The 26,414-nt window shown below is 46.5% G+C and overlaps 1 protein-coding gene, 1 pseudogene and 2 gene segments (V, D, J or C); all 4 read right to left on the bottom strand.

The window, feature by feature from the left end:
* Positions 1–605: 605 nt before the first annotated feature.
* LOC112107226 lies at positions 606–1,220 on the bottom strand. The segment is given in 2 exon segments: positions 606–1,036; positions 1,175–1,220. Coding segments are annotated over 2 exon segments (477 nt in total).
* Positions 1,221–3,464: 2,244 nt separating this feature from the next.
* Positions 3,465–3,979, bottom strand: LOC113405208 (annotated as a pseudogene).
* A 10,408-nt stretch (positions 3,980–14,387) lies between these two features.
* Positions 14,388–24,801, bottom strand: LOC112107225 (vacuolar protein sorting-associated protein 29-like). 2 transcript variants are annotated; one of them, XM_024200841.2, is made up of 5 exons: positions 24,740–24,779; positions 23,342–23,353; positions 17,380–17,571; positions 15,644–15,879; positions 14,388–14,892 (listed from the first exon to the last, which is right to left on the bottom strand). In XM_024200841.2, exons 1-5 carry the CDS (start codon positions 24,740–24,742, stop codon positions 14,775–14,777), a joined length of 561 nt encoding a protein of 186 aa, XP_024056609.1. In that variant the 5' UTR covers positions 24,743–24,779; the 3' UTR covers positions 14,388–14,774. The 2 variants fall into 2 exon arrangements, with proteins under 2 accessions (XP_024056609.1, XP_024056610.1); XM_024200842.2 differs by lacking the exon at positions 23,342–23,353 and having other exon boundaries at positions 24,740–24,801.
* Positions 24,802–25,550: 749 nt separating this feature from the next.
* On the bottom strand, positions 25,551–26,036 carry LOC113405205. The segment is given in 2 exon segments: positions 25,551–25,867; positions 25,991–26,036. Coding segments are annotated over 2 exon segments (363 nt in total).
* Between the last annotated feature and the right edge of the window lie 378 nt (positions 26,037–26,414).

The following is a 26,414-nucleotide window of genomic DNA, read 5'->3' as shown; positions in this document are numbered from 1 at the left end:
ACACTGGGAGAGGGGACTGGTAAAAAGAGGTGATAAACGATGTTCATTTATTTCCAAACCTACTGAGATTTCCCTGTTACTAAACTCTGAAGAGAGACCTTGGGACACCGATAGTGGTGGGTGGGAGAACGGTGCTGGCTTAGAGACGACTATCAGTACAGGCAGTAACCTCTGCTGTGATTTATCCTGTTCATTAATTGGTCTCTGTGACCCAGCTCTGTGTTTACAGGGAGATCCAACCCTGCATGTGGAAGGGAAAGCCCATTGCAGGGAATCAGAGCGGAGAAGGTTTTGTCACGTATATGGTTGAATACAGCAGTGGATAGCGTTCCTTCAGCTGAGATGGATTCACATCACTTGTAACCCCGAGCCCTTTACTTGTTATTTATCACCAAGGGGGGAGAACTGTTCCTGACTGTTCAGACGTTGGGAGGAGAGCTCTGGGGGGCTGAGAGGGGGGAAGAGCTGTCTGTGCAGCCTGCAGAGGCCAAGTAAGGAAGCAACACGTAAAAGCTGCTTTGTCCCTCTGCAAAGGCTGTGAAGAGGGACAGGAGGAGACATTCCCTCTCAGACTGTGGGAGGCTGAAGTTCTCAGTGCACAATAATCAGCTGATTTGTTGAAAGTAAAATGCAAAGCTCTGCACAGAGCGTGGGACCCAGTTGTGCACAGCCTGGGTGAGGGGAGGTTTTTGTCTCAGTTCCCCATCTGATTGTGTCATGGTGAGTTACCCATAGCTGCTACCACTGCCATAATCTGCACCACAGTAATAAGTGGCCTCATCCTCTGGCTGGACGTTGGTGATGGTTAAATAGCGAATGGCTCCGGAACTGGAAACAGTGAATCGATCTGGGACCCCGTCTCCTTTGGTACTAGAGCCGTACCAAAGGAACTGAGGGGCCTGGCCATCTCTTTGTTGGTACCATCCAACGTTGTAGCTGCTGTGCTGACTGCTCAGAGTGCAGGAGAGTTTCACGGTGTTTCCCAAGGACACTGAGTCCGAAGGCGGCTGGGTCAGTGTGGGCTGCGAACTGGCCCCTGGAACAAGGACAGGAATTCATTGATTATCACAGTTTGGTTACATGCTGCAACAGAATCAAGGGTGAGAAACGGGAAATAGGGAAACAGAAATAAAGAGCTTCCTAAAGCAGTGTGTTAAATCCTCCCCCCTCTCACCAGAGCAGTACGTGAGCAGCGTGAGGAGCAGAGGGGCCCAGGCCATGGTGGAAATCCAGACGAGCTCGGCTTCCTGAGGCAAACGGGTCTGTGGCTGGGACCCTCCGATTCTCTCTTAAACCCCCAGAGCTGGAGAACGGCCCCTTCATGCAAATCAGCTCCCTGCTCACTGGCTGCTGCCACCAGCACCTCCCTCCTCCTGCCTCTGAGAGGAACAAGAGGCTGTTAAAGGGGAGCTCATGTGACACTGGGAGCCAGGGGGTGCTCAGATCTGAGAGGGATGAGAGACGTATAGGGGCCTTCATAAGATGGAGAGAGAATTACTGTTCCCCTGTGACATCGCTTGGCCAGCTCCAATGGCAAATTCCACCCCAGTCCCCAACTTGTCCCCAATAAAAGGCCTCCTCCCTCACAGTGAAATCGTGCACACAGCACACTTTGCTTCAGGGAGCAGCCTTTGCTTCTCTTCTAGCAGTGATCGGTCACACTCCACATCGTGATCACCACGGGGAGTTCAGAGGAGGGTCTTTATGGCCAGGCCGGAGCATAAAACAAAAGGAACTGAGCCCAACTCTGCTCCCGGTGAATTCAACGGCAAATCTCCCACAGGTTGCCGTTGTGCAGGATCGGGCCCATAGTTTGCATTTTCAGGGAAGATTATTTAATCTGCCTTTGAACAGGCTCCAAGCCCAAAAAACGCAACCAGCTGGATCTGAGACACAACTGCAGCCAAAGAGAGGAGAAGGGATTTCCAAAGATAGGGCTCCATGAATCCCTGCTGACCACGTGGATTTCAGAGGCCAGCACAGGGGCTGGACTTGGGCCAGCGTGTGCAGAGGACTCTGCCAAAGGCCCCATGGCCAGCATCACCGGGCAGGATGTCATAAAGGGCAACGGGCAGGTCCTGGCAGGAAAGTGTCCCATGGGGCGGGTGATCAGATGCCCGTGTGCAGCCGAGCCTCCTTCCAGCCCGCAAAGTGCCAGCATCATTATTCATCATTAGTTAGTTCTTATTACACACAGAGCAACCGACAGACCCTGCCCCAAAGAGCTGACGGGCTAGGAGCCATCCAGGTCATTAGCTGCTTCATCTCCAGGAGCCCAGGGGCTTGTGGATGAAATAAAATTACTGCAACGACCCCCAGCTACCAGCCATTACTCAGGCGTTTCAATACAAGTCACATGTGCTTAGAGGATCACATGTGCAAAGAGGGAGGTTTAATTCCATCACTGTCGCTTTTGGGAATCAGGGTCATTTTGCATCATGACATTCATTTTGGTGAGTCTAGAAATCCTCTCTGGGTGGGAGCAAGACAACCCCATATAACATCCAAAACCAAACCTAGCAGCAGCCCATCTACTCCGTGCACTCCTAGCAAATCGTGTCCTGCTCTATGGCAGCCCATACTGTCCTGTGAGCAGTGCGGGCACTTGGGCAGCACAGAGGACAGCTAGTGATCCAGTGAACAGCTGGTGTGTTTTCCCTACAGCTTTCTGAGTGGGCCAGTAATGCAGAGGGAACATAGCTGGCGGGTCCTGCTGCTGGCCGGATCCCTGCTCGCCAGTCGCCCACCCACCCAACAGTGAGTGACGGGGGAGGGAGTCCAGCAATGGCTGACAATGGGAGTGGGGGTGCAAGGCTGGTGGCAGTACGTGGGGCCAGCCACTCCCCATGCTGGTCCATCAGTGCAGCCCCCACTCCGTGCTGGTTTTCAGCCAGCAGGGCCGCATCCCCCATCCCATTTCCAGCCGACGCTGACTGCCCGCTGCGAGCTGCGGTGGCTGGTGAGTGGACTGGCACCAGGCGGCAGTTGGTTACATGTTGCCTCTGCTGCCTATCCATCGGCCCTTTACGTGCTTCCCTTCTCACTGTCCTCTCCCTGCTTTGCCCCTTCGATCCCCCCCAGCCCCACTGCTCCTCCATATCCCCCCACCCCAGCAGGGCGCGTCCCACTTCCAGCGCCGTGTGGAGAACCAGCCTCTGGCCAGAGCGCTCAGCTCACCAACAGCCTGGCGGGAGGCTCCTTCCTTCCCCCACTGCCTCTGGCTGGGCCAGCGCCCTGGGAAGGCAAATAGAAAGAACCCAACTTCTCAGTATTTCTTTTTAACAGAGGCTCAGTCAACTTGATGTTAATTTGAACGTTTGTACTGCATAGTTCTGCTTGCCATTGAACTCACTTGCATACGAATACGTTTACCACGTGTCCTGGATTCAGCATAGGGAAATACGGTCACCCTACACAGGCTGAGGTTATTTGTCTCAGTTCCCCCTCTCCCTGCCTCTCTGCGGTTACAGCCAGATGCTACCACTGCCAAAAGCTCCAGCACAATAATAATCAGCCTCATCCTCTGCCTGGACCCCGGTGATGGTTAAATAAGCCGTGTTCCTGGAGGAGTCTGTAGAGCCAGTGAACCGATCTGGGATCCCATCACCTCTGTTGCTGGTTTCATACAGCACAAAGCGAGGGGCTTGGCTAGGTTTCTGCTGGTACCAGGTTATAGGGCAACTGCCAATGCTGTACCCACTGCTCATGGCACAGGAGAGTTTAGCTGTTTGGCCCAGCGACACTGACTGTAGACGGCTGAGTCAAGACGTACTGGGAGCTCGACCCTGAGAGAAGGGAACAAACAGAGCAAAATAAAAATTCAAAGTCTCACTGCCAGGGCTAATTCTAAAGAGACTATTTCCCTGTGTTAGATCTCAAATATCATGCAGTGTTACAGTAATAAAGTAAATACGACCCTTCCCCGCAGAGCACCTGAGCAGTACGTGAGCAGCGCGAGGAGCAGAGGGGCCCAGGCCATGGTGGGAATCCAGACGAGCTCAGCTCCCTGAGGCAAATGGGTCTCTGGCTGGGACCCTCCGATTCTCTCTTAAACCCCCAGCGCTGGAGAATGGCCCCTTCATGCAAATCTGCTCCCTGGCTGCTGCTTGACAGGGGCAGGTCACAGGGCTCTGTCTGGGTCAGGATATAAAACTAATCCTGTTCCTGTTCCATAAACGGCCCAGCTCCTCGGGAGGGGGCAGGTGTCACTCTGCTCCTGACAACTCCTGAATTATTTTCAAAAGTCCTTTATTACTTCTTTGGCTGTAACTCTCTCCTAAGGGATATCCCCACCCGTACCAAACCTGCTGTGAACAGACAGGCTCACTGGGGAAATGTCTCTGTTTCCAGTTCATGCACAGAGGAGTTAGGAACTCTGGGAAGGATGGTCTCTTCCCACCCTACATTTCTATCATCAGCCATTCCCATTCAGCAGAGCCGGACGATTCAGTCATGACAAATTTTGCTTCCTATTTAGCTCCTTGTTCTGTCCTAGAACGGTTCAAGGCACTGATTTTTTTGAATGTTTCCGTTCATTAAAATTTTGCTGAATAATCTGAATGAATAGTTTTGAAATAGGGGGAATAGCTTGACTCCGCCTCCCTCTTATACCAAACTCCCTATCCAGTGGACTCACAGCAGGACATACGATGAAGCAGGACAGTAGAGGTTTTTGTCTCAGTTCCCCATATGACTTCATCACCGTGGGACACTCCCCCACTGCCATACCATATGGCACAATAATAATCAGCCTCATCCTCTGCTTGGATATTGGTGATGGTTAAATAACCATCATTGCCAGAGCTGGAACCAGTGAATCGGTCTGGGATCCCATCACCTCTGCTGCTGGTACCGGACAACACAAAGCGAGGGGCTTGGCCAGATCTCTGTTGGTACCAATACAGATTGTAACTGCTAAGGCTGTACCCGCTGCTCATGGCACAGGACAGTTTGGCTGTTTGTCCTGGTGACACAGACTCTGAGGAGGGCTGAGTCAGCACCGGCTGTGAACTGGCACCTAAACAAGAATAAAAACAGGAATATATAAATGATGAGTATCCCCACATCCCATTATCTGTTACGAAGTCTCATGCTAGGGATGTTCAAAGGATGGCAAGAAATTTGGCTGCACAAGCCCAGATTAATCCCCAGGAATGTTTTGAAAATCTCAGACCACTGATCTGCTGCTTTTACATTTCAACAGCAGAGATGTTCCCAAAAACCATTTGATTGGCCTGAATTTACAACACAATAATCACAGTCCTTGGTCAAAGTTTTGGGACAAGTCAACCCTTCTAGCTAACCTGAGCAGTAAGTGAGCAGCGTGAGGAGCAGAGGGGCCCAGGCCATGGTGGATCCAGACGAGCTCGGCTTCCTGAGGCAAACGGGTCTGTGGCTGGGACCCTCTGATTCTCTCTTAAACCTCAGCACAGGAGAACGGCCCCTTCATGCAAATCTGTTCCCTGTTCAGTGGCTGCAGTAGCATTTCACAGTCCCCCTGAGAAACGCAGCAACTCTTAAATGGGAGCTCTGCTCTCAGAGGCACTCAAACCCAGAGATGCCAAAAAGGGGAATCATTTGTTTTTCCTGAGGGAAACCTGCAGAGGTACCCCAGCTACCACATAGAAAAGGGCAGCATGAATTCTGCTGTACTGGGGAGAATAAAGAACTTCCTAGCATCACAAGAAAGTCCTGTGCAGGGAAGGTTTCATGTCTTCCTCTCCTGTAGTCCCTAGACTATACAGTCTCCTTACAATATAAGGCTCTAATATACAGCTGCAGCTAGCAGCAGTGGCTAAATTCAGCACTTGATTACCCACATGGAACGCCACTGAAGCATGGCTGTAAGTAACAGCAGAATTTGGACCATTGTTACCAGTTTGAAGTGGACGATGTGCACTAATGCAGGCAAAAAACAAGCCCTTTAAAGGGCCCCTGCTTTTTATAATGAGAGGCTAAATGGTTGGGGTTTGGAAGCCTGCGGACAGTGGGAAGTGTGGACAGAGAGATGCACCTTCTGTTGTACTCCACGTGGGCCTGATTCTGCAAGGCTCTGCGTGCCCTCCCCTTCCAGGGCCTGCAGTGGGAGCTGAGGGCTCTGGCACCCCTCAGGAGCCGCTCAACCCCCTGCGGGATCAGGCGCTAACCAGCCAGGTTCAGATGTATTCCTGGCAGAACCAAACTCCAGAGTCAACGTTCCATCCCCGCCAATGCCCCGATCCCAGGGAGCTGACGTGCTCCAGTCAAGGGCAGGGGTGGTGGTGAGGGGGACACCACGGAGAAAGCACAACTTCAGACAATATGTAAAGAATGAGAACCTGGAAAATAGGCTGCACATTCAAATTGGACACAAGGAGAAGTTTAATTCTCTCAGGGTCCCTGGGGTGAATTAGGTTCATTTTGGGTTTCACACCCTGGATCCTAAATACCCTTTGTAAGCTGGGAAAGTGCTTTAGACCCCTCACCATCAGCTAACTGCATTGGAGAATTGCTAGAGATCTCACTAACAGTGTCCTATGCACATCACCGTTGGGCAAGGAAAGATCTCGGGGTGTGTATATTCTCTGTGCATAATGCAGAGTGGCCTGGAGCTAATGAACCTGGTCAAAGCTATCACATGCACAGGAGACAAATGCCCTGCTCTGCACAATTCCCTCCTTCAGTGCATCCCAGAAATTCAAAGCCGTAACAAGGAGCCCTGGCGTGGTGGCAATATACCAGATGACTTGATGTTCTGTCCCCTGTGCCAGATTCTTGGTCAGGGTGGCAAGGTCAATATCTGGCCACATGACAGAGGTCGGTATTTACTGATCCCAGTGGGTGTTCTTACATGTTCCTTTTAAAATAAAAATCACATGGAAATGTAACATATCACCTAGCAACAGTAATAACCACAGACCAATGCTCTCTGCTGTCTGAGCTTTGCGTCACAGGCCTCTTGTTCTCATAGCAATTGCTTCTGCAGTGGCCTGTTCAGTCACTGATGTGGATTATACTTAGCACTGCCCACCTCATGCTGTGTGAGATCACGACATGCTGTCATACAGATACACCATATACAGCAATGTCATCTCATCAGGCCCAATAGAACTTTGTGTTTTTCTGATGGCCATTGAGTAACACTGGCTCCAATGTTAACATGCCTAGGAATTTCTAGAAGGCTTCCCGGTTTGGGGCACTTTCCATGTGTACAGTTGCCTCGGGTCCATCATAACTGATCTCATTCAGTGCACTCTGGCATTTGTTTGTGTTTGATCGAAGGTTTATTTCTTTGGCTTGCCCAGCCTCCCATGACGGTGTTGATTACTTTCTGTCATGCTGGCAAACGTGCTCGGAATGCCTGCTACACGCCGTACAGGACACTGCCACCTGCCCCAGGAGGTTAACACCAGACCAGGACACGCGGTATAGGTTACAGTTCATGGTATAGGCTGGCATTTCCAAAGGAGTCTAACTAGGACAGCTCGAAAACGTTCTATTGATGGAAAATTGGGTTTTCACATAAACAAAACTTTTCACAGACGGTGTCTTCTTTCCTGAAAGCGATGATGATTTTTTTGGTTGGAAAAAAGAAAATGTACTGCTGAAAACTGGAAATTTGGGGGGATTTTGACAAAAAGTTGAAATGGTCAGTGGAAAAAATGCCATGTTCTGACCAGCTGTAAGTCTAAAGAAGTTAGGATCCCAAGTCATGGTGAATTTCAGTGGGGTTGGGTGCCTAACTCCCTTAGACAGCTTTGAATATCCCGGCCCAAACATTTACATTGGGGGGGGGCAAAAAGGGGAGTAGGAGAAAGGCTGTGAGCTGATATTCATTAATTTGCAAACCAACCATTTGCCTGGAACCTGAAGAGAGATCTGGGAAGTGGGGTCGTGGGAACTGACAGATTACTCCTTCTCTTTGTCATCAATGGGCCTCTGGGACCTAGGTGGTTTGTGAGATCCAGAGACTTCACATAGCAAGGAACAAACATCCAGGGGCAATATCAAACCAGGAAAATCAAAGCGGAGAAGATGCCATGAACTATACGGCTGAACTGACACCACAAAGAGATTCATTCTCAATCAGAGAGGTGAATGGGACCTCATGTGTGTAATTCATAACTCGCCTTTCCCAGTTACTGAACACTGAGTGGGGAGAGCTGTCCACAAAACTCTTCAGAGCACGTGCAGGGAGGAAACAGTCAAAAGCTGTTTGTCCTTCTGCAGAGAGTGGAGGGGGAGCAGGAAGAGAGGTTCCTTGTTAAACAGCAAGGAGGAGGTGGAATTCTCAGTGACCAATCAGCTGATCTGTTTGAAGCAGAAACCCAGGTGTAACTGGGCTATTGGGACAAACTATGTACTGCTACTAATATAACCCCTTCCTCTACTTCAGCTCAATTCTTTGCTGGAGTACAGGGCAGAGCTCTGTTTTTGCATGACTTTCAGAAAGCCCTATGCAGAGTCAAACCTCAGGTCAGAGATTTAAACTTTGATTTATTAACTCTCATCTAATTGAGTTCTGCCTCGTTTCTATAGCTGAATAACGGAGATAGAATCCCAATTTAAAGTAACTAGCTCAGAGCTAAGCATGGCTTCCACACAATCTGTAGCCTCTAGGATAACAAAAGCTCCCCTCCTAGCACTCCCTCTGGGTTCATGGTGGACCATACCTGATTTCTATGAAGGGCTTCCCTAACACTTAGAGACTGGAATAACATGCATGTATAGCCAAAACGTTACAGATTCCGAGACCCATCCCTTGAGGCACCTATATGCCACCTCTCATCATCCAGCCAAATATGACAGGAACTCCTACCAGCTCGTACATAAACACACACATAGATACGTGCTATTTAGCTTCTCCACCTTCAATTGGCTCTACCGTGTTGAGACATTTAGAACTGCCACTCAGTGATGGGCCACCCTGGCTTTAAACAGCTATTGACTATGCTCAGTAACTACCAACACTCTCTTTTCCGTATTTTTTTTTTCTGGGCACTTACACTGTGTCACCTGCTCTGCTCTTGTGCACAAACACAGCTGATGCCAGCAAATCCCTTCCCCCGCCCACCACTGTTCTCCTTTGCATTGGGCTTACCGGCTGTAGCATAAAGGCTTGAGTAACCCAAGCTGTATCTGGCGCGCGGTTCCCAGCAGAGCACAGGCTGAGTGAAGGGAGGTTTTGGTCTCAGTTCCCATCTGACTGTATCACTGTGGGTTACCCATAGCTGCTACCAGTGCCGTGATGTACACCACAGTAATAAGTGGCCTCATCCTCTGGCTGGACCTTGGTGATGGTTAAATAGCGAACGGCTTCGGAGCTGGAAACAGTGAATCGATCTGGGACCCCGTCTCCTTTGGTGCTAGCATTGTACCAAAGAAACTGAGGGGCCTGCCCATCCCTTTGTTGGTACCAGGAGATGATATAGCCACGGTGCTGACTGCTCAGAGTGCAGGAGAGTTTCACAGTGTTTCCCGGGGACACTGACTCTGAAGGCAGCTGGGTCAGCGTGGGCTGCGAGCTGGCCCTGGAACAAGGAGGACAGGAATTAATCGATCACAATTAACCCTCTACTTTGGCTGCATACTGAAATAGAATCAAGGACCAAGAAACTGAAAATGAATGAGAAAAACAGAATAAAGTGAGTAATCAAAACAGATTGTGTGTAAACCCTCCCCATCCGCGCACCTGAGCAGTAAGTGAGCAGCGTGAGGAGCAGAGGGGCCCAGGCCATGGTGGGGAATCCAGACGCGCTCGGCTTCCTGAGGCAAACCGGTCTCAGGCTGGGACCCTCCGATCCTCTCTTAAACCCCCAGAGCTGGAGAACGGCCCCTCCATGCAAATCTGTTCAGTGGCTGCAGTAGCATTTCACAGCCTCCACACCCCCACACATCCCCAATGCAGCTGCAGTTAAATGGAAGTGCTCTTCATTGAGGGATTCAACCCCAGTGGGGACAGAAAGGGGCGGTCATTCACTTTTCCTGATGGAAACCTGCGGAGATACCCTGGCCATTACATAGAAAAGGGCAGTATGATTTCTACTCTCTAGTACTGGGGTGACTAAATTTTCTAGCTGCACACAAAAGTCCCGTGCAGGGAAGTTCTTGGTAAACTTTATTTCTTCCCCTCCTATAGCCACTATAATGTACAGCTAAGCTCAGTGGCAGAATCCTGCCTTTAACACCCAGGCAACCCCACTGATGTCAAGTGGGAACAGAATTTGACTCTGTTCATAATTTTTCCTTTGGAGGATATTGACTTATTGAATGACAGATGAACTCAGCTGAAATAGTGTCTCTCTCCCCTTATATCTATAAATGCTCATAGTGTCCAGGGACAGCCTAGTTCTGGAAAGAACCCACAAGAGATGAGCAGGATCCCAGGTTTCCATTATCCTGAAGACACTGCACTGTGTATCTGAGTGTCCCTTACACTGCCTGGAATTGTACCAAACACCAGCTTCCCCCAATATTGAACTTCCACTTCATTATCCTCCTCAGCAACTGAGCCAACTCCCCGAGGCCCAGTCGAACTGGGGACTGACTTTCAGGAATAGGAGCCCTGAAGTCGGCTTTCATTTTTGCCTGTGCATTTTCTGCACCTTTCTTTACATGTGTAATAACCACAGTTGTGCACTCACCAAGTGTTTGTTGTGTATGCAGATGGTTAGGCACCCAACTCGTCGCATGTGTAGATACCCAATTTGCCCTCCAGAATAGCAATAACTCTGTCACAAGAGTAGGCCAAAAAAAAAATGCGGTGCTCTAGATTGGCCCAGTTCCACCATTCCTGGTGACTGCCATTGGAGCGGAGGGGGCTGTGGTCTCCAGAAGCTGCCCAGGCCTGGCAGGATCAGCACCTGAGTGGCCAGGCTTAGATGTGCTTCTGGCAGGCTCTTATTCTGGCATCAAAGTTCTGCCACTAACAACTCCTGCTCCCAGTGCCCCAGCCGACGCAGGGGTCTGGGTGAGGAAAATGTGATAGCAAAACAACTGGGAAATATAAAGTGTAAAGAAAGAGGGCCTGAGAAATCAGCTGCATGTTTGAACGGGAGAAAGAGGGGAGTTTAATTCCCTCAGGGCCCCTGGGCTGTATTAGGCTCCTTTTTCATTATGTGATACACACTCTGAATTCTAAACATCCTCTCTGTGCTGAGAAAATACTGACCCCAGTAGCTGCATTGGAAAATTGCCAGTGATCTCACTATTACACACAAAAAACCCGCTTGGCCAGGGAAAGATATGTGTGCATGCCTTGTGCACAGGAGCAAAAATTCCTCTGCTTATTTCACACCAGAAATGCAGAATGCACAAGAGTCACCCTGTAGTAATCTAATTCAATCACACTGAAAAACTTGCTCATATGAACTCCACCTCAGACAAAGCCTAATGGGCTGATATCAAACCAACAGGAAACACTTTACGTGTTACAGTCAGGAGGGAAGAGAGGACAGGTAAAAAGAGAGGTTAACTGGTATTCGTTTAATCTTCAAACTAATTGCCTTCCTTTTCGCCTGTAACATTGCAGAGACCTCCCCAGCCAGCTTTAAAGAAAACTACAAATGAATCTGTCTCCCTTATATCAAATTCTGCCCCACCTCCATCTATAAATCCTTTAGAAGGCTTTGTTTTCATCATACAACCGGAGTCTGTGGAATAACTGGCATTGGTAACAATGAATCTGTTTAACAGGCTCAGATACAAGAAAGCAGGACTCTAAGAGTGGAGCATTGTCCTCTGTCACTAGTGACTCCTCTGCCCATCTCATATTGATATTTATCGTTATTTACTCGTTCAAAGCACTGTAGAAGTGGTAGGTAATTACTTGTCCCAACCCTCCTCCAGGGTGCTTAGGGAAGTATTATTCCACCATATTACACAGAGTGAATTGAGGCCAGAGTGTAATTGACAAATCCAGGGTCAGAACGCAGGTCCTGCTGCTTCCCAGCCCTGCGCTCATTCCTCCAGATCACACATTCCTGGCTTATGGGGTGGTGTTGAAGGGTCCCAGAGATAGCCATCCCCAGCTCTCTTTGCCTATGGAAAGTGACCTGATGCCCTGGAGGGAGGAGGAGAATAAGAGAATAATTTGGACCTGGGAGGAAACAGGGTTTGTAACAGGGTTCACAACCTGCCCCTCTTCCTGGGGCCCACTTGCTGCCCCCAATAAGGCTCAGAGAGGCTTCAGGGTTGTGCCACACCTGTGTCTTTATTTACTTAAGGTTATCCCACCACCAGTGTCTGTCTATATACAAGCTTTACAGGATTAGTCACCTCCTTTACAGGCAGAGTCAGCCTTCAGCAAGGAGGCCTCCAGTTCCCTCCCTGGCTGCCCCCTCTCTGCCGACTCCCTCCCAGCCTTTATAGCCCTTGGCTTGTCAGGCCAGCACGTGTTGCCAACCCTCAGCTGGCATCAGGCCTTTTCCATCAGCCCCAATCTGTTTCCCCTGATTGGAGCTGACTGGGCAGGGGCCAATGAGGTGCTTTTGTACCAGCACCCTGCTACACAGATAAATTATTAGATCCTCAGTGGAGCTGAGAAATAAGTTGCACCTTTAAACTGAGGTGCGAAGAAAATGTAATTCCTTCAGTGTCTCTGGTGTGAATGAGGTCCATATCTCATTCTCAGTTCACTAGCTTGAGTCTAGAAATCCTCACGGGGTGGGATTAACTGACTTCCAGTTCCACTTACCCCACCGTAGAAAAAGCAAAAAAGCTTTTAGAGCCAACTTTACTTGAAGTGTCCACTGGGCACTGCTTTCCCTGTAATAACAACCCTATGACAGGCTAGCACAGCGGCTCTCAAACGGGGGTCTAAGCCCAGGGCTCCTAGGTGCTATGGGAATACAAATAAATAAATAAATACAATGGATTTGGGAGAGATGGGAGATAAAGGTGTCCTATACCAGAGAATGAATCAGAACAGGCAGCCTTCTGCAGAGTGAAGAGTGGAGATTTGAGGAGAGAGTGTGGCACCTAGTGGTTTCAGATTAATATAATAGCAGACCTATTTTCAGACGCAGGAGAAGAGGGTCAACCATGCAAACTCTCTTCAAATTAATCTTCAAGAAAAAGAAACATGAACAATACCAACCCTGGGGGGGGAGGGATAGCTCAGTGGTTTGAGCATTGGCCTGCTAAACCCACGGTTGTGAGTTCAATCCTTGAGGGGGACACTTAGGGATCTGGTACAAAATCAGTACTTGGTCCTGCTAGTGAAGGCAGGGGGCTGGACTCGATGACCTTCCAAGGTCCCTTCCAGTTCTAGATTTTTTTTTTTAAAATGGAGATATCCTAAGATACTTCAGCAGAGTCTGTGGTTTGCTGCATCTCATTTCACTTATTGGGCATCACAAATGCTATCAGCTGCAAGGCACAGGGGAAAACATTACACAAAGGACAAGGAGGCAGTGATTAAAGTAATTTCTTCTCTATGGCTCTGGTATTAAATGACACAGCATCACACACTGGGGCCACACGTAGCAGCACATACTCCTGCTGCTTCTGCACTCCTCATTCTTACCCATGGCCCATCAGCATTGCCTGGTGGGTAGAAAACAACTTTGTCAAACTAGTCATCAGGATAAAGAGGGATTTCGCTCTGCTTAGACAACGTGAGGATTCACTGGTCAGATCATTTGGAGGCAGATAAAGCAGAGAACCACTGGACTGATCAGGAGTGTGTGAAACAGGGAGATGGCCAAGTACCTCCAAACTTTGGTGGTCATTCAGTGCAAGATCTCACACGCTTCCCCTAGGTGCTCAGAGAAGATGGTCTAGAGCTCGCTGAGGTCAAGTCTAACATGTTTATGGATGATTTCAGGAGATGCCTTTGCAGCTTTTTCTCTGCACAGCGGGGTGGGGGCAGTATCCATGCTAAAAGCTCTATGGTAGCAGAGACTAGACGTGGCGTGCAGGGAAGGGATGGACTTCAGTGCCTTGCACAGACTGAAATAGTGCTAGCTGGGACATTTTACCCTTACAAGAGGAATTATAGAGGGAGAAAGATGGACAAAAATTCTTTGTTTGGCTTATGGGAGCAAGGGAGAAGCAACAGGAAGCTTCCTCTTTACAGAACTGACTTGCCCTATATTGCTAAGGCAAGGACATAAATCAGACTATTAGTTGCAGTTTAGCTCAGGTAGGAAGCTGTTCAGCAACCGTCTTCTAATATAGGAAAAGTCGTCACCTTTTACTTTAACTGCATCTTATTCAGCTGTTCTGGCCAAGTCACATATTACACAGTCACCTCTATCAGAAATGCAGGTTGAATAAATGCTATTTAAAAAAAAATTCAGACTTCTTAATGGCTCGGATGGTCTTTAAGCACTTTGAGAAGTTATGCTCTAATTCCAGCCCAACGCATAATACATAAAAATATATTCACGGCAGGCAAACTACATAAATAGATGAGATAAGTCTTTATTTAAATATTAAGGGTTAGAATAATTTATGTAACAAGTTTGCTCTCAAACTCCTACAAGCTAGTCATGCACATGAGATCAGTCTTAACAGCTGTGATAACACTGGATATTTACAAGCTTAGCCATTTTATACATAGAAGATAGTTCAGTGTGTGACCTGTGTTTAGAAATTATGTACTGTAAACTAATTACACTCTTAAGGTTTACAATAAGCTTACAAGCAGCAGTTAGTGGAAACTGATTGTGTTAGTGTGTAAACTGTCCAATAAAGTCTTGCAATAAAGTCTGTGGATCATGACTGTTTAGTTAGTTAATTTGACAGGAAAAAGGAATGAGAAGCGGTAAAAAAGCACCAGTGGACGATTTGCGTTAGGGCTTTTTGTATTCAATTCTTTCTACTTTCACATCATCCCCAATGAGTTGATACACATAAGTCACAACTGTGGATGCCTGGATATCCATCAGTACAAACGAAGGAATGATGTTTCTGCAAAGAAAAATCATTTTGGGTCATATATTTGACAATTAGAGAAGCAGCCACATTACAGTTAGATTTTAACAGACCGTAACTTTGACAAAGCATGAACTTCCCCAATGAATCTGATTTAGATATTGCATTGCAAGCGTGGTCTACTGCAGAGGAGTGGGAAATATAACACTTGGAGAAACGGCAGCTACAATTCATCCCAGGCAGAGAGATTTTTGAAGTTACACTAGAATAATCCTTGAAATTAACAGCAAAACCTTTTTTGGTAATTTCAGTGCAGTGACGTTATGTTGGCATGGAACCCTCCCCAAAAATATCTTTCCCACTGAAGCTGCCCCATCTCTGGCATATATCACTGAAGGGGAATGTCAGAAAAATCAGAGCGCAGTTGTCTCTATTTCATTTGATATAGATGAATACAGGGCTTTAGTTTTTCAGAACTTTCCAGTCCTAGGATTCAAAGGGAATAGACAATAACCAACATGCGTAAATGCTGAGCAGCCATTTTCAGCATTTCCTTCACTAGACCTAGGAGAAATGATTCAAGAATACAATACATATATTAAGCTTTCTAAAGAGAAGAGGTAAAGTATTGTTCCAGTATCTAAAGCTTCTTGTAACCACAAACAGTTAAGACAGACGTCTAAGTATCATCGTCATGGGCGCACCAGAACTATACATATATAAAATAAGTGCTCAAATTCTACGGTGATGGGTGCAGTATAAAGATCCCCAAACTTATTTAACTCACATCTCCAAGGCATTATAGGCTCCCGTGGCCGATCCTGGATTGATGTAGAACTTGTTTTCATGTTCGAATGCCTCAAATTTATGTGTATGCCCTGAAATCAGAATGTCCACATCCAGCTGCCTCTGCAGCAGTGCCAGGCTGGCCGTGTCACCCCACGGAATAACCTGATGGCCATGGATCAGCCCAATTTTAAACTGCCCAACAGTTACAACTTTCTGTTCTGGGTAATTCAGGTTCTAAAAATAAACACACACAGCGCAGGTTACATATACTCCTTCACCCGTAGAAAGTCCATTTGCATTTATTCATTCTGGGCAAATGACTGAGTAATGCCCTTATGGGCAACTACGTTTTTCTCAGCTTCATCATGCAGAATCCACTCAATATTGGCTCCATACCCAGGTAGAGGTCAACTGCATTCTTTTGCAAGGAACAGACTGGAAGTTGGTGGGAATGGGCTACGCTTACGGAAACATTTAACATGGTATTGCCCTACTGTTCCAAAATAGCGTTAAATACAGATAGGCTTGGCAGAATTCAATATTTTTTTTAAATCATTTTGGTGGATATCAACGTTTATTTTTACAGTTGCAGGAAGTTGTATTTTTATATAATAAAAATTATATCTCTCTATATATAAAATACATATATTAAATATATAATTTTATATAACAATAATTATTTAATGACCGTGTATGTTGAAATTCAAGAAGTTAAAGCACAAGCTGTCAACATCACATGTCAACATATACAAAATAAATATCTTGAGAATCAAACTCTAAAAAGTTCTCAAGCAGCATTTTTCTTATTTTGCCTAGCTGTAAATTTTGATCTTCACTGATGGAAATATTTTTTGTCTATTTTGTGTATATGGTGAAATTGAGGTTTAACATTTACCAATACAAATTTAATCTTTCCAAGCTTAATTATACTTAAGGCTACGTTTATGTCACGGAGGTCATGGAATCCGTGACATTTTCTGTCCTGGGGCTGGAGCTCTCAGCCAGCCCTGCCCTCGCAGCTCCCAGCCCCCAGCCGCGGCTGGCAGGACCCGGCCAGTTGCCCAGCGCAGCTCAGCCATGACCAGTGTCTGGGGGACCCTGCAGATACCAGCTGCTCAGGCAGGAGGACCCCAGAGCCCTGCCCACCGCAGCGGTGGGGGACCCGGGAGTCCCACCAGCAGTGGGTGCTGAACCCGCCTATCCCTTTTGTCAGGGATATTTTTAGAGAAAGTCAGGGACAGGTCAAGGGCTGCTGTGAATTTGTTTATTTCCCCATGATCTGTCCCCCACTTTTACTAAAAATATCCGTGACAAAAACTTAATCTTAATTATAGTGTTACAAAAAAATCACACAATCTCTGCAAAAGCAGCAAGTGAAATCAAAGGTCTTCAACCTGGCAATAGTGAGGGAAAACAGAGCCAGAAGACTAGCTATTTTTATACAGATATGACTCAAATACAATTATATGAACTGCATTATACAAACATGCACAAATCCAAGAGGTGGCTTTAGTTTTGTTGTGTCTGGGGGAAGAACTAAACTTTTAAAAGTCACTGATCTCAATCACATAGTGCTGTTTGTTTCTTGTCCCCAGCGTGTTACCCAATGCCAGAATGCCTAACGCCATCTTAATGACACTGAAGTTAAGCGGTTTAGAGAAAAAGTCATGCAAACATTACCCCTGCCTGCTAGACACACACACACAGAGACACTGTTTGGAGAGAGGCCATTACCTCATCGAAGTCCCCTCTGACCACGTGAACATCCCCAGCCAGAGTCTTGAGGTAGTCATAGCTCTCCTTGGTGCAGAGATTTCCGGTGCAGAGGATGTGCTGGATCTTGCCTGGAACCAGCAGTTTTTTGAATTTAGCCGGCAGGCTGTTACATCGATGTGGGATGTGAAGGTCTCCTAATACTAACACCAACTTATTAGATGTCAGAGATAATGAAAAAACAGTAAAAATTACATCAACAAAAAAGTAATAATAGACATTCAACAGCTGTTTGACCTGTTTTTACTGACTGTCCATTAGTAAGAAGATTCCAGGAGGGATTAAAAACAAAATTCATTTCTACTCAGGATGATCTGACCATTTGACAAAAAGATTCCACAAACACATAAGCCACTGACAGCAGTTTGAACATTACTGACGCACAAGAGGCTGTTCCAGCAATAAAATATGGCCAGACCCCTAGAAAACCTGCAGCTTCTCAATCTCAAATTCTGCAGCAGGGCTACTAAGATTCTGTTATACTTGTGTTTGTATAGCTGCCAGTGAGGAATGCAGGCTATCACAGCATGATATTTATTTACACGTTTACAGCGAATGAGAAGTTGGTGACAAGAGCCAGGAGAAGAAAACACTTTAAAAGCAGAGACTGCGTTTTTGAATATTTCCAAAATATTCTTTTTAATCCTTCCCTTGCTATAATAAATATTGCACACTTCTGCGTGCAGGGTCAAGGAACAAGTCAGCTATAGCAGACCACCAACAACTCAATTCTGCAGCTGTGCAAAGTACAGGATTCCAACTGAAGTCAATCCAAGGCCTGGTCTACACTACGACTTTAATTCGGATTTAGCTGCGTTAATCCGAATTAATCCTTAACCCGTCCACACAACGGAGCCAGTTACTTCGAATTAAAGGGCACTTAAAATCGATTTCTGTACTCCACCCCGACGAGCGGAGTAGCACCAAAATCGATTTTGTTAATTCGAATTAGGGGTAGTGTGGCGGCACACCACCGAATTAATGTGGTTAAAATTAATGGGGTAGTGTGGCCGCACAACACCGAATTAATGTGGTTAAAAACCAAATTAATGTGCTTAGTGTGGCCACGCACAATCGAATTTATACAATCTGTTTCCCAAATTCGAATTATCTAAATTCGAATTAATCTCGTAGTGTAGACGTACCCTTATTCAGCACAGAGATTCAAGCTGCAGTTGATTCTTCATTGAAAACTGACGTCTACTTAGAAACTATTTTGCTTCTATATAACGGCTTCCAATTCTTCAATATTGAGACACATGAATAGCACTAAGGTGATAGCAACCATAGATAAAATTCCAGTTGGTTCCAGTTTTTCCATCAGCTCTTGCTGTTTATTCCCTGTCTGATGTTACAACCCTGGTTATGAGTTAGTCAGTTCCACAACTTTGTGGATGTTCCAAATAAAGTTATGGCTTCTACAGATTAATTATAGGCTGTTAATAGTATAGTAACGTTAGCGTGCCATGACAATACATTTGACCAGCTCACTCCTTTGCATCCTAGGGAAAGGGCAGAGTAATTCCCATTTGCAAAAAATTGTTGGATTTCTGTGTGTGTAATCACACACAAAAAATATAGAATAGCAAATCTGCAGAAGCAATGAAATTTTGCTATCCCGTATTAAGAATCAAGACTATGATCCATATAGAGTTCTTAATTGTGTAGGCTTGCCCTAGGAAAAGAATAAAAACATATAAGCCTCTATTTTAGTGCAGTCAGAGGCTTATGGCCATTTGTGAAAAATGTTCAAAGTGGCCAGCTAGTAGGGCAGGGAACAATGATGGCCTGGAAGACTAACAGGTCTCTTCAGTTACTAACTTCTATGAATACGGCAAGCAGAAATCAACTCTAGCAAATCTACTGGACAGTGAACGTATCTCACTTTAACAAAACAGATTTTGATAGTAAGATGGAGATCAACCAGATGATTAAGCTATTCCTTGGCAGTTCCATATGTATTTAATGTATCAAGTATAAGTTAAATTTGTCTTTCAACTATATACATAAAATCAAATGTATCTTAAGCTGCAACACACCATTCCCAGCTACACACAGCAGACTGCCAGTTATCTGATCAAGTCCTCCTTATCAGACCTTTAAACTTAACCCTTGATTACAAATGTAGCCAACAATGTGATGTAACAGACTTTGTAAATTAAGCTTATTTAAGAAACCAAATGCATGCAAGCATAGCATCAGTAAATCAAGCTTAATTTGATTATACAGCAACAAATGTGGGAGAAGGGTTATGAAGCAAAAGAACTGTTATGCCATTAGAACAAAGGAAAATGAGTCACAAAACTATCACCCCTATTAATTTGATAAATAAAATTGATTATTAAGCTTAGGGTTATTGCTCTCCTTCCAATAGGAGTAGTGCCTAAAATATGTTAGGTGCTGTACCTACATACAGGAGGTGCTGCAGATATAGGCAATATCAATTACTAAGATAGCACTGACATACCATATCGCTACACTGTAAATGAACCTTGGTCCCATTTACACTATCATATTGTGTCTGCACAGGTGCTAGCAATGGTGTAAACACAAGTGCAGACTGCCTGAGGTGTTTCTACCACTGTGTTATGAAAACCTGATTGAGCAAGTGTCCAAACTACCCAAGTAGAGGAGAAGGGTGGGTGGGTAGGATGGCTCTGGAGACTGGTAAAGGGACACAGATTCTTTAACTTTTAAGTCACCTGTTTAAACCCTGCACAGGTTGGAAATTATCAAAAGCAAGCATTTCTGATGACATTTTAGTGGCCTCAGTCTGAAGGAGGTTTGCTCCCTAGTCACCACTAGACAGATGTTCCTGTTGCTAAGATGACGCTCTGCATTAGCAATCTTATTGACAGTCTCAGCAGGAAGGGAAAGCATCTTTGTGCCAATATATAAGGGAAAAGGTGACACTGGCAACAGTACTAATTATAGAGATATAAAGCTGATGAGTCATACAACGAAACTGTTGGAGAGAGTCATTGAAAAGATGGTCTACACGGGGGGAGGAGAGATCGATCTAAGTTACGCAACTTCAGCTACGTGAATAACGTAGCTGAAGTCGACATACTTAGACTACTCACCGCGGTGTCTTCACTGCGGTGAGTCGACTGCTGCAACTCCCCCATCGACTCTGCCTGCACCTCTCACGGCGGTGGAGTACAGGAGTCGATGGAAGAGTGTTCAAGGGTCGATTTATCGTGTCTAGAGTAGACGCGATAAATCAACCCCCGCTGGATCGATCACTGCCCGCCAATCCGGCGGGTAGTGTAGACATACCCTAAGACGTTAAGTAGATACAAGCGCAAATCAATATGGCTTCAAGCTAGAAAGATCGACAACAGGTGCAGTTTTTGCAGTAAGGCAGCTAGTGGGAAAATATTGTCATGGCATTTACTGATCTGCAAAAGACTGACAAAGTTCCAAGGAATGTCCTCTGGTGGTGTATAGGAAAGAACATGGTACAAGAACTTTATGTGCATTTTGTTCACGCCATGTATGTAGATGCAAATGTCAATAGCCAGAACTCAGTGGTGAAACAAACTATTGGTAAAAGGTAGAGTGCATCCGGAATCAGCATTGAGCCCTTTCTCCTATATCTTTATCTTGGACATGCTCACAAGGAACATCCAGAAGGAGGCACCGTGGTGCACGTTGTGCAGATCCTATCATTCTGGGCACTGAGAAGGAAGACAATCTTGATAAATGGAGAGATTTGTTGGAGAGACCTAGGCTCAAAATAAGCAGAAAAGAGTATATAGTATGTAATTTCAATAACATGAACACTGAAGAATGATCCTTGAAACTTGATGGGCAGACAATACTGACAACGTAAAGTTTCAAGTATTTGCATTCCAGAATCCAGGAAAATGGAGGATGAAATTAGAGCTAGGATAACAAAAGTCTGGCTGAAATGGAGAGAGATAAGGGGCGTAGTTTGTGACAGGAAGATACCAGTAAGATGAAAAGGGAAAGTCTGTAAAACTGTGACCCATCCCGTTTTAATGTATGGCACTGAGTATTGGGCAATAAAGAGGAAACATGAGCAAAGTATCCATTCCACAGAAATGCAAATGTTGAGCTGGCCAAGTGCGGTAAGCAAGAGAGACCATGTGAGGAATGTGTATATTACAGTAACATCCAAAATTGAGAAAAGTGAGGGCATGCAGGCCCAGGTGGTTTGATCACGTAAAGCGCAGTCCTGACACCTATGGGGGTAAGAGACTCCAACAGAGCAAGACTGAAGGAAAAACACAGAGGCCAACCCAAGAAGAAGTGGTGGAATGTCATAATGGAAGACACATTAGCATGTGGTGTGCTAAAGTATATAGCATTGAACAGAGAGCACTTTGGAGGGAGAGGACTCATAGAGCAGAACTCATTTGACAGGATTAACTCAAGGAACAAGAAGATGGATAGTCTCAGCCCAGACACAAAGTACTGAATGGGCATGAAGACTGAACTACCCTAGAATGCCAACAGCTGGCCCGTCTGGATCAGAGTTGAAGTATGTAGGTAAGGTAGCAGGGGAAGGTGCTCATTCTGTACCTGTTCTTTGGGTACCGTTTATTCCCCAGGATTGCCAGACATACTGACAACTTTTACTGGTGGTAAATTCACTTTAAAATGTTGATGAGAGGAGAGAAAGCTTAAAAAAAAAATATTTTGGCCTCACCTACACTAAAATCAATTGTGTTAGGAGACTTTAAACCCAAAATTATTTCAGCTAATGCACTGGTAGCCCCAGTGTAAGCTGGACAAAAAACTGACAGCATAGCCGTGTTAGCTGACACCATTTTTAAACCAATGTCCTAAACAGCTCATTTTATACTGCAAATTATTTTTATACCAGGATGGCAACCTTTAGGGTCTTTACTCAACACTTGAGAGATGAACGCACATAATACTAGTTTGAGTTATATACACATAACCCCTGGCCAAATTATGCTTAATTAGAGATATGAAACTTCACTGGAGACAATGGAGCTGTATGAGTGTCAGAGCAGAATTTGATCCACTACCTACCGATGGATGGACAGACACCCAGGATTATCTGCTCCTAAACCAAATTCAAGTTCCCACCTGCCAAAATAACTGCAACAACAACAAAAAGCCTGGATATTTATGGAAGAGTAAATGATCCCTGGGGAGGGATAGCTCAGTGGTTTGAGCATTGGCCTGCTAAACCCAGGGTTGTCAATTCAATCCTTGAGGGGGCCATTTAGGGAATCTGGGGCAAAAATCTGTCGGGAGATTGGTCCTGCTTTGAGCAGGGGGTTGGACTAGATGACCTCCTGAGGTCCCTTCCAACCCTGACATTCTACGATTCTGACTTTGGCTCCTACTGCAGTCTGACCCTTTTTGCTACACATTTTAACATTAAATAAACCTGGCATTCTAACTTTAATAGAGAATGAGATATTAGGTTCCTGGGACTTCCTCTTTTAGGGGAAAAAAGCAGGGGGAGAGAGCATCAGGACTAAAGTGATATGAAGAGTCCTAGCTATATTAAAGACTATATTTACATAAAATTACAGTAGGACTAAATTTTGTTTTCCTACAACGGTTATTGACCCAAATGGCATTAGGATCTTTCCAGACATACCATATATTCTCCAAAGCACATCCTCTCTGTGACAATATACATTTATTATTACAAAGCAAATAAGCAACAACTCGCAAGATAATAATTTAAATATTCAGGATATGTCTGAAGATGACAGGTCAGGTCAAACAAAAAAAATCCAAGAAGGGAATGTTTTTTACAATGTTTAAGTTTTCCATTGTTCTGAATAGCTCACACACCTCTCTCTAAAAAGCTATTATAATGACAAATCGCAGTGTATCAGTACCTATTTAACATCAGCACCGTTGACAATCGCCCATCACCAGTGTTAGCAAGAGCCAAGCGGAGTAAACTTACTCTGTGCCCAGCCTTAGTGGAATGAAGAAGTTGATTGCAGACAAGGGGAAAATGAAAAAACAGGGTGAAACATGAACAATGTTAAACAAAAGAAAGCAACAGAAAGGGAAAATAATCTTTAGCCAAATGAATTTGCAATTAATCATTAATGAATTTTGAATGTTATGGAAGAAAAATGTTTTTTAAAAAAAAAATCAGCTTTATTCAACTGTGCTCAAAACAATACTGGAAGACCTTTCCAGACTATTACTCAACAAAAGAGTCAGGCTATGTGTTGTAACTTTCCAGTCAGCTAGCTATTTTTTAGTGCCCCGACCCCTATCCCTTGAATTTCACATAAGGATAAATCACTTTTTGACAAATCATCTGAAAATGCACCCAAACAGTAGCAGTTTAAACTTAAGTAATAGTTCGTGGATTTACATTGTTCCAGGAAACTGGCCAACTGTAATTCCAAAATGAGGTTCTTTAAAATATCATTAAAGCAACCAACACAATTTAAAGAAAATTTAAATTTACAAGGTTAATATGAAAGCGCATTCAAGTGTTTCTTTTAGAACTGTTAATTTGGATAAATGGTTAGGAGCCTTCCCCCCGATGCCAAAAACTCCTAAACTTTGAATTAACACCAGTGAACAAACGTTTTAAAAACTAATGCCCCAATCCTGCAAAGCCTTAACGCCTGTTCGCAACTTTAACCAAGGGAGCAGGTCAACAGACTGCAAGCAGGCTACTGAGGACACAGGCTTATGTCTTTGCAGAATTAGGGCCTCCAGATACATCCTCACACAGCTCCTTTATTTTGGAAGCCGGTTTATATTGGTGATGACACGCCAAAGAAAATAAGCTTCTAGCTAAACCTGGGGAAAGTGAAGGTACAGAACACCTCCCTGCACCTCGGTCCCAAGAGAAACCTTTCGGGGGGGGGGGGGGGGGGGGGGGGTGGGATTGGGGATTTTTTATTTTACAGTGAATTAGAAAATATGAGGATTAGCCGGTTCTCCCGCATGGCTCCCTCTAGGTACATTTAGAGCAGGAAACAGGCAAACTGAGGCCAAGTGCTGAGTGTGGGAGAGGGCGTGTGCAGATCTACCTCCCATCGATAGCGATCCCCACCCCACCCCCCGGGCAGGGGCTGCCGCGCCCCCAGCTTGAAGGGGGTTCCACTCCACAGGGCTGATGGTTTGGTTCAATGGCTCTCAGCCCCCCACTACACCCGTTATCCCAGCGGGCCCCCCCCCAGTTCACACAGCCCAGCCCGGCCCCTGCAGGGGGCACCGCCCCGGGCCGTGTCTGGCCGCGAGCCCCCGGCACCGCCCCGCGCCTTGGGCCACCTCAGAGACACCGGGAGCCCGGGCGGCTCCCGCCACAGCGCGGCCGGGGCCCCTACCCGCTCACCATCCTGCCCCCAGCTCCGCTCGACTCGCCGCTTCCGGGAAAGCAGGCGCGCAGGGACAGAGCGTGAGTGACCCGTCCAGCCAATCACAGGGCAGAGCGTGAAGCACGTGACCAGGGCCCAGGGACAGGCGCAAATAAGCCTATGAGCGTGGGGGAGGCTGCACATGCGCGTTGGGGAAAGTGAAGCCCCGGGGTGGTGCTGCCCTTTGCTCTCAGGCGAGCAGGCTGGGCTCGAGGCTGTTGTCCCGGGAGACGTTGCCATGGCGATGCGGGGTGTGGTGCTGGCGTCACCTTTCTCCAGGTGTTGGTCAGACACAAACCCCTGCACGTTGGCCCTGGCAACGGGCTTCGAGACAGCGGGGGTCTGTGAATGTAACCATGCCATGGGAACAGCCATTTCCCACCGGGAAATGTCTCCCTGCCCTGCCCTGCCCGTGGCAAGGTGTCTACCAGCAAGGGCTTCCCCTTGCCACAAGCCAGGGCGGGCTGCGGGTGGGGGAGTCGGAGTCTCTTCTTTCTGTTTGACTGGGGCTGGGACAAAACCAAACCAGGCCACCACTGCCATCCGGATCGCAGGCTCCGGCTCAGACTCAGGCACTGAGCATCCAGCGGGATGTTTCACACCATCCAGCATCTCACGGGGTCGATGCCTATGGACCAAATCAACGTTCGTTCGCCTAAAAGATACAAAAACAGAATTTCCCGTTCTAGTTCCCCTTTCTTACAGCGCACTGATCTCAGGAGCTCGGAGCCACCAGCCTGCACTGAGCACAGCATGGGTCAGAGGAAGGGTGATTTTTGTCTCAGTTCCTCATGTGTCTGAATCACTGTGACTCCCTGCAGAACAGTAATAATCAGCCTCGTCGTCGGCTTGGACCCCAGAGATGGTTAGAGTGGCAGCATTGGCGGAGCTGTCAATGGCACCAGAGAATCGACTTGGAATCCCTGAGGGCCGCTTGCTATCCTGATATATAATCAGTACTGGAGCTCGGCCAGGGCTCTGTTGGTACCAGGAATTCCAGTTAGCAGTGATGCTGCCGCTGCTCCTGGCACAGGAGATCGTAACCGTTTGCCCAGGAGACGCTGATACTGAGGGCGGCTGAGTCAGCACAAACTGGGCCAAGGATCCTGAAACAAAATCAGTAGCAAAGAGAACATTGTTAGATGAGCCGTTTCCCCCATTTATTGGAATCAGAGAAAGAGGTGAGCTAAAGGGGATGACAACTGTTATTAGCAAAACCCTCCACCTACCAGTGCAGTACGTGAGCAGCGCGAGGAGCAGAGGGGCCCAGGCCATGGTGGGGAATCCAGACGAGCTCGGCTTCCTGAGGTAAACGGGTCTATGGCTGGGACCCTCCGATTCTCTCTTAAACCCCCAGCACTGGAGAACGGCCCCTTCATGCAAATCTGCCCCCTGCTCACTGGCTGCTGATTTCTGCACCTCCCTGCCCCTGAGTCAGATAAAGGAGGGATCATCCTTGTAAGTGATTTGAACTCAATGAAGGGGAAACAATAGTTTATTGACTTCCCTGCTCTCCGTGCTTAATTCGTAATGAACGAGATGCAAAGGCTCAAGCAATGAGGTGCTGGGGCTCAAGCAATTTTTTTACATTCATAATTGATGCAGCAAGCCCAGAGGGGCCGGGCCGAGGGCTATGAACTGCCAAGCCTAGAA

Source organism: Terrapene carolina, unplaced genomic scaffold (assembly GCF_002925995.2).
Source record: "Terrapene carolina triunguis isolate 2854851 unplaced genomic scaffold, T_m_triunguis-2.0 Scaffold34278, whole genome shotgun sequence".
NCBI lineage: Eukaryota > Metazoa > Chordata > Testudines > Emydidae > Terrapene > Terrapene triunguis.
The sequence above is the reverse complement of the archived record's forward strand: the minus strand, read 5'-3'. Positions and strand labels throughout refer to the sequence as shown.

Bases quoted from the DNA above. Each gene is read 5' to 3' on its own strand.
- LOC112107225 (XM_024200841.2), bottom strand. The intron at 15,880-17,379 runs GTAATGGCCTCT...GTTTATTTTTAG, and splicing joins TCAGAGGGGACTTCGATGAG to AACCTGAATTACCCAGAACA. The intron at 14,893-15,643 runs GTGAGTTAAATA...TTTTCTTTGCAG, and splicing joins GCCTATAATGCCTTGGAGAT to AAACATCATTCCTTCGTTTG.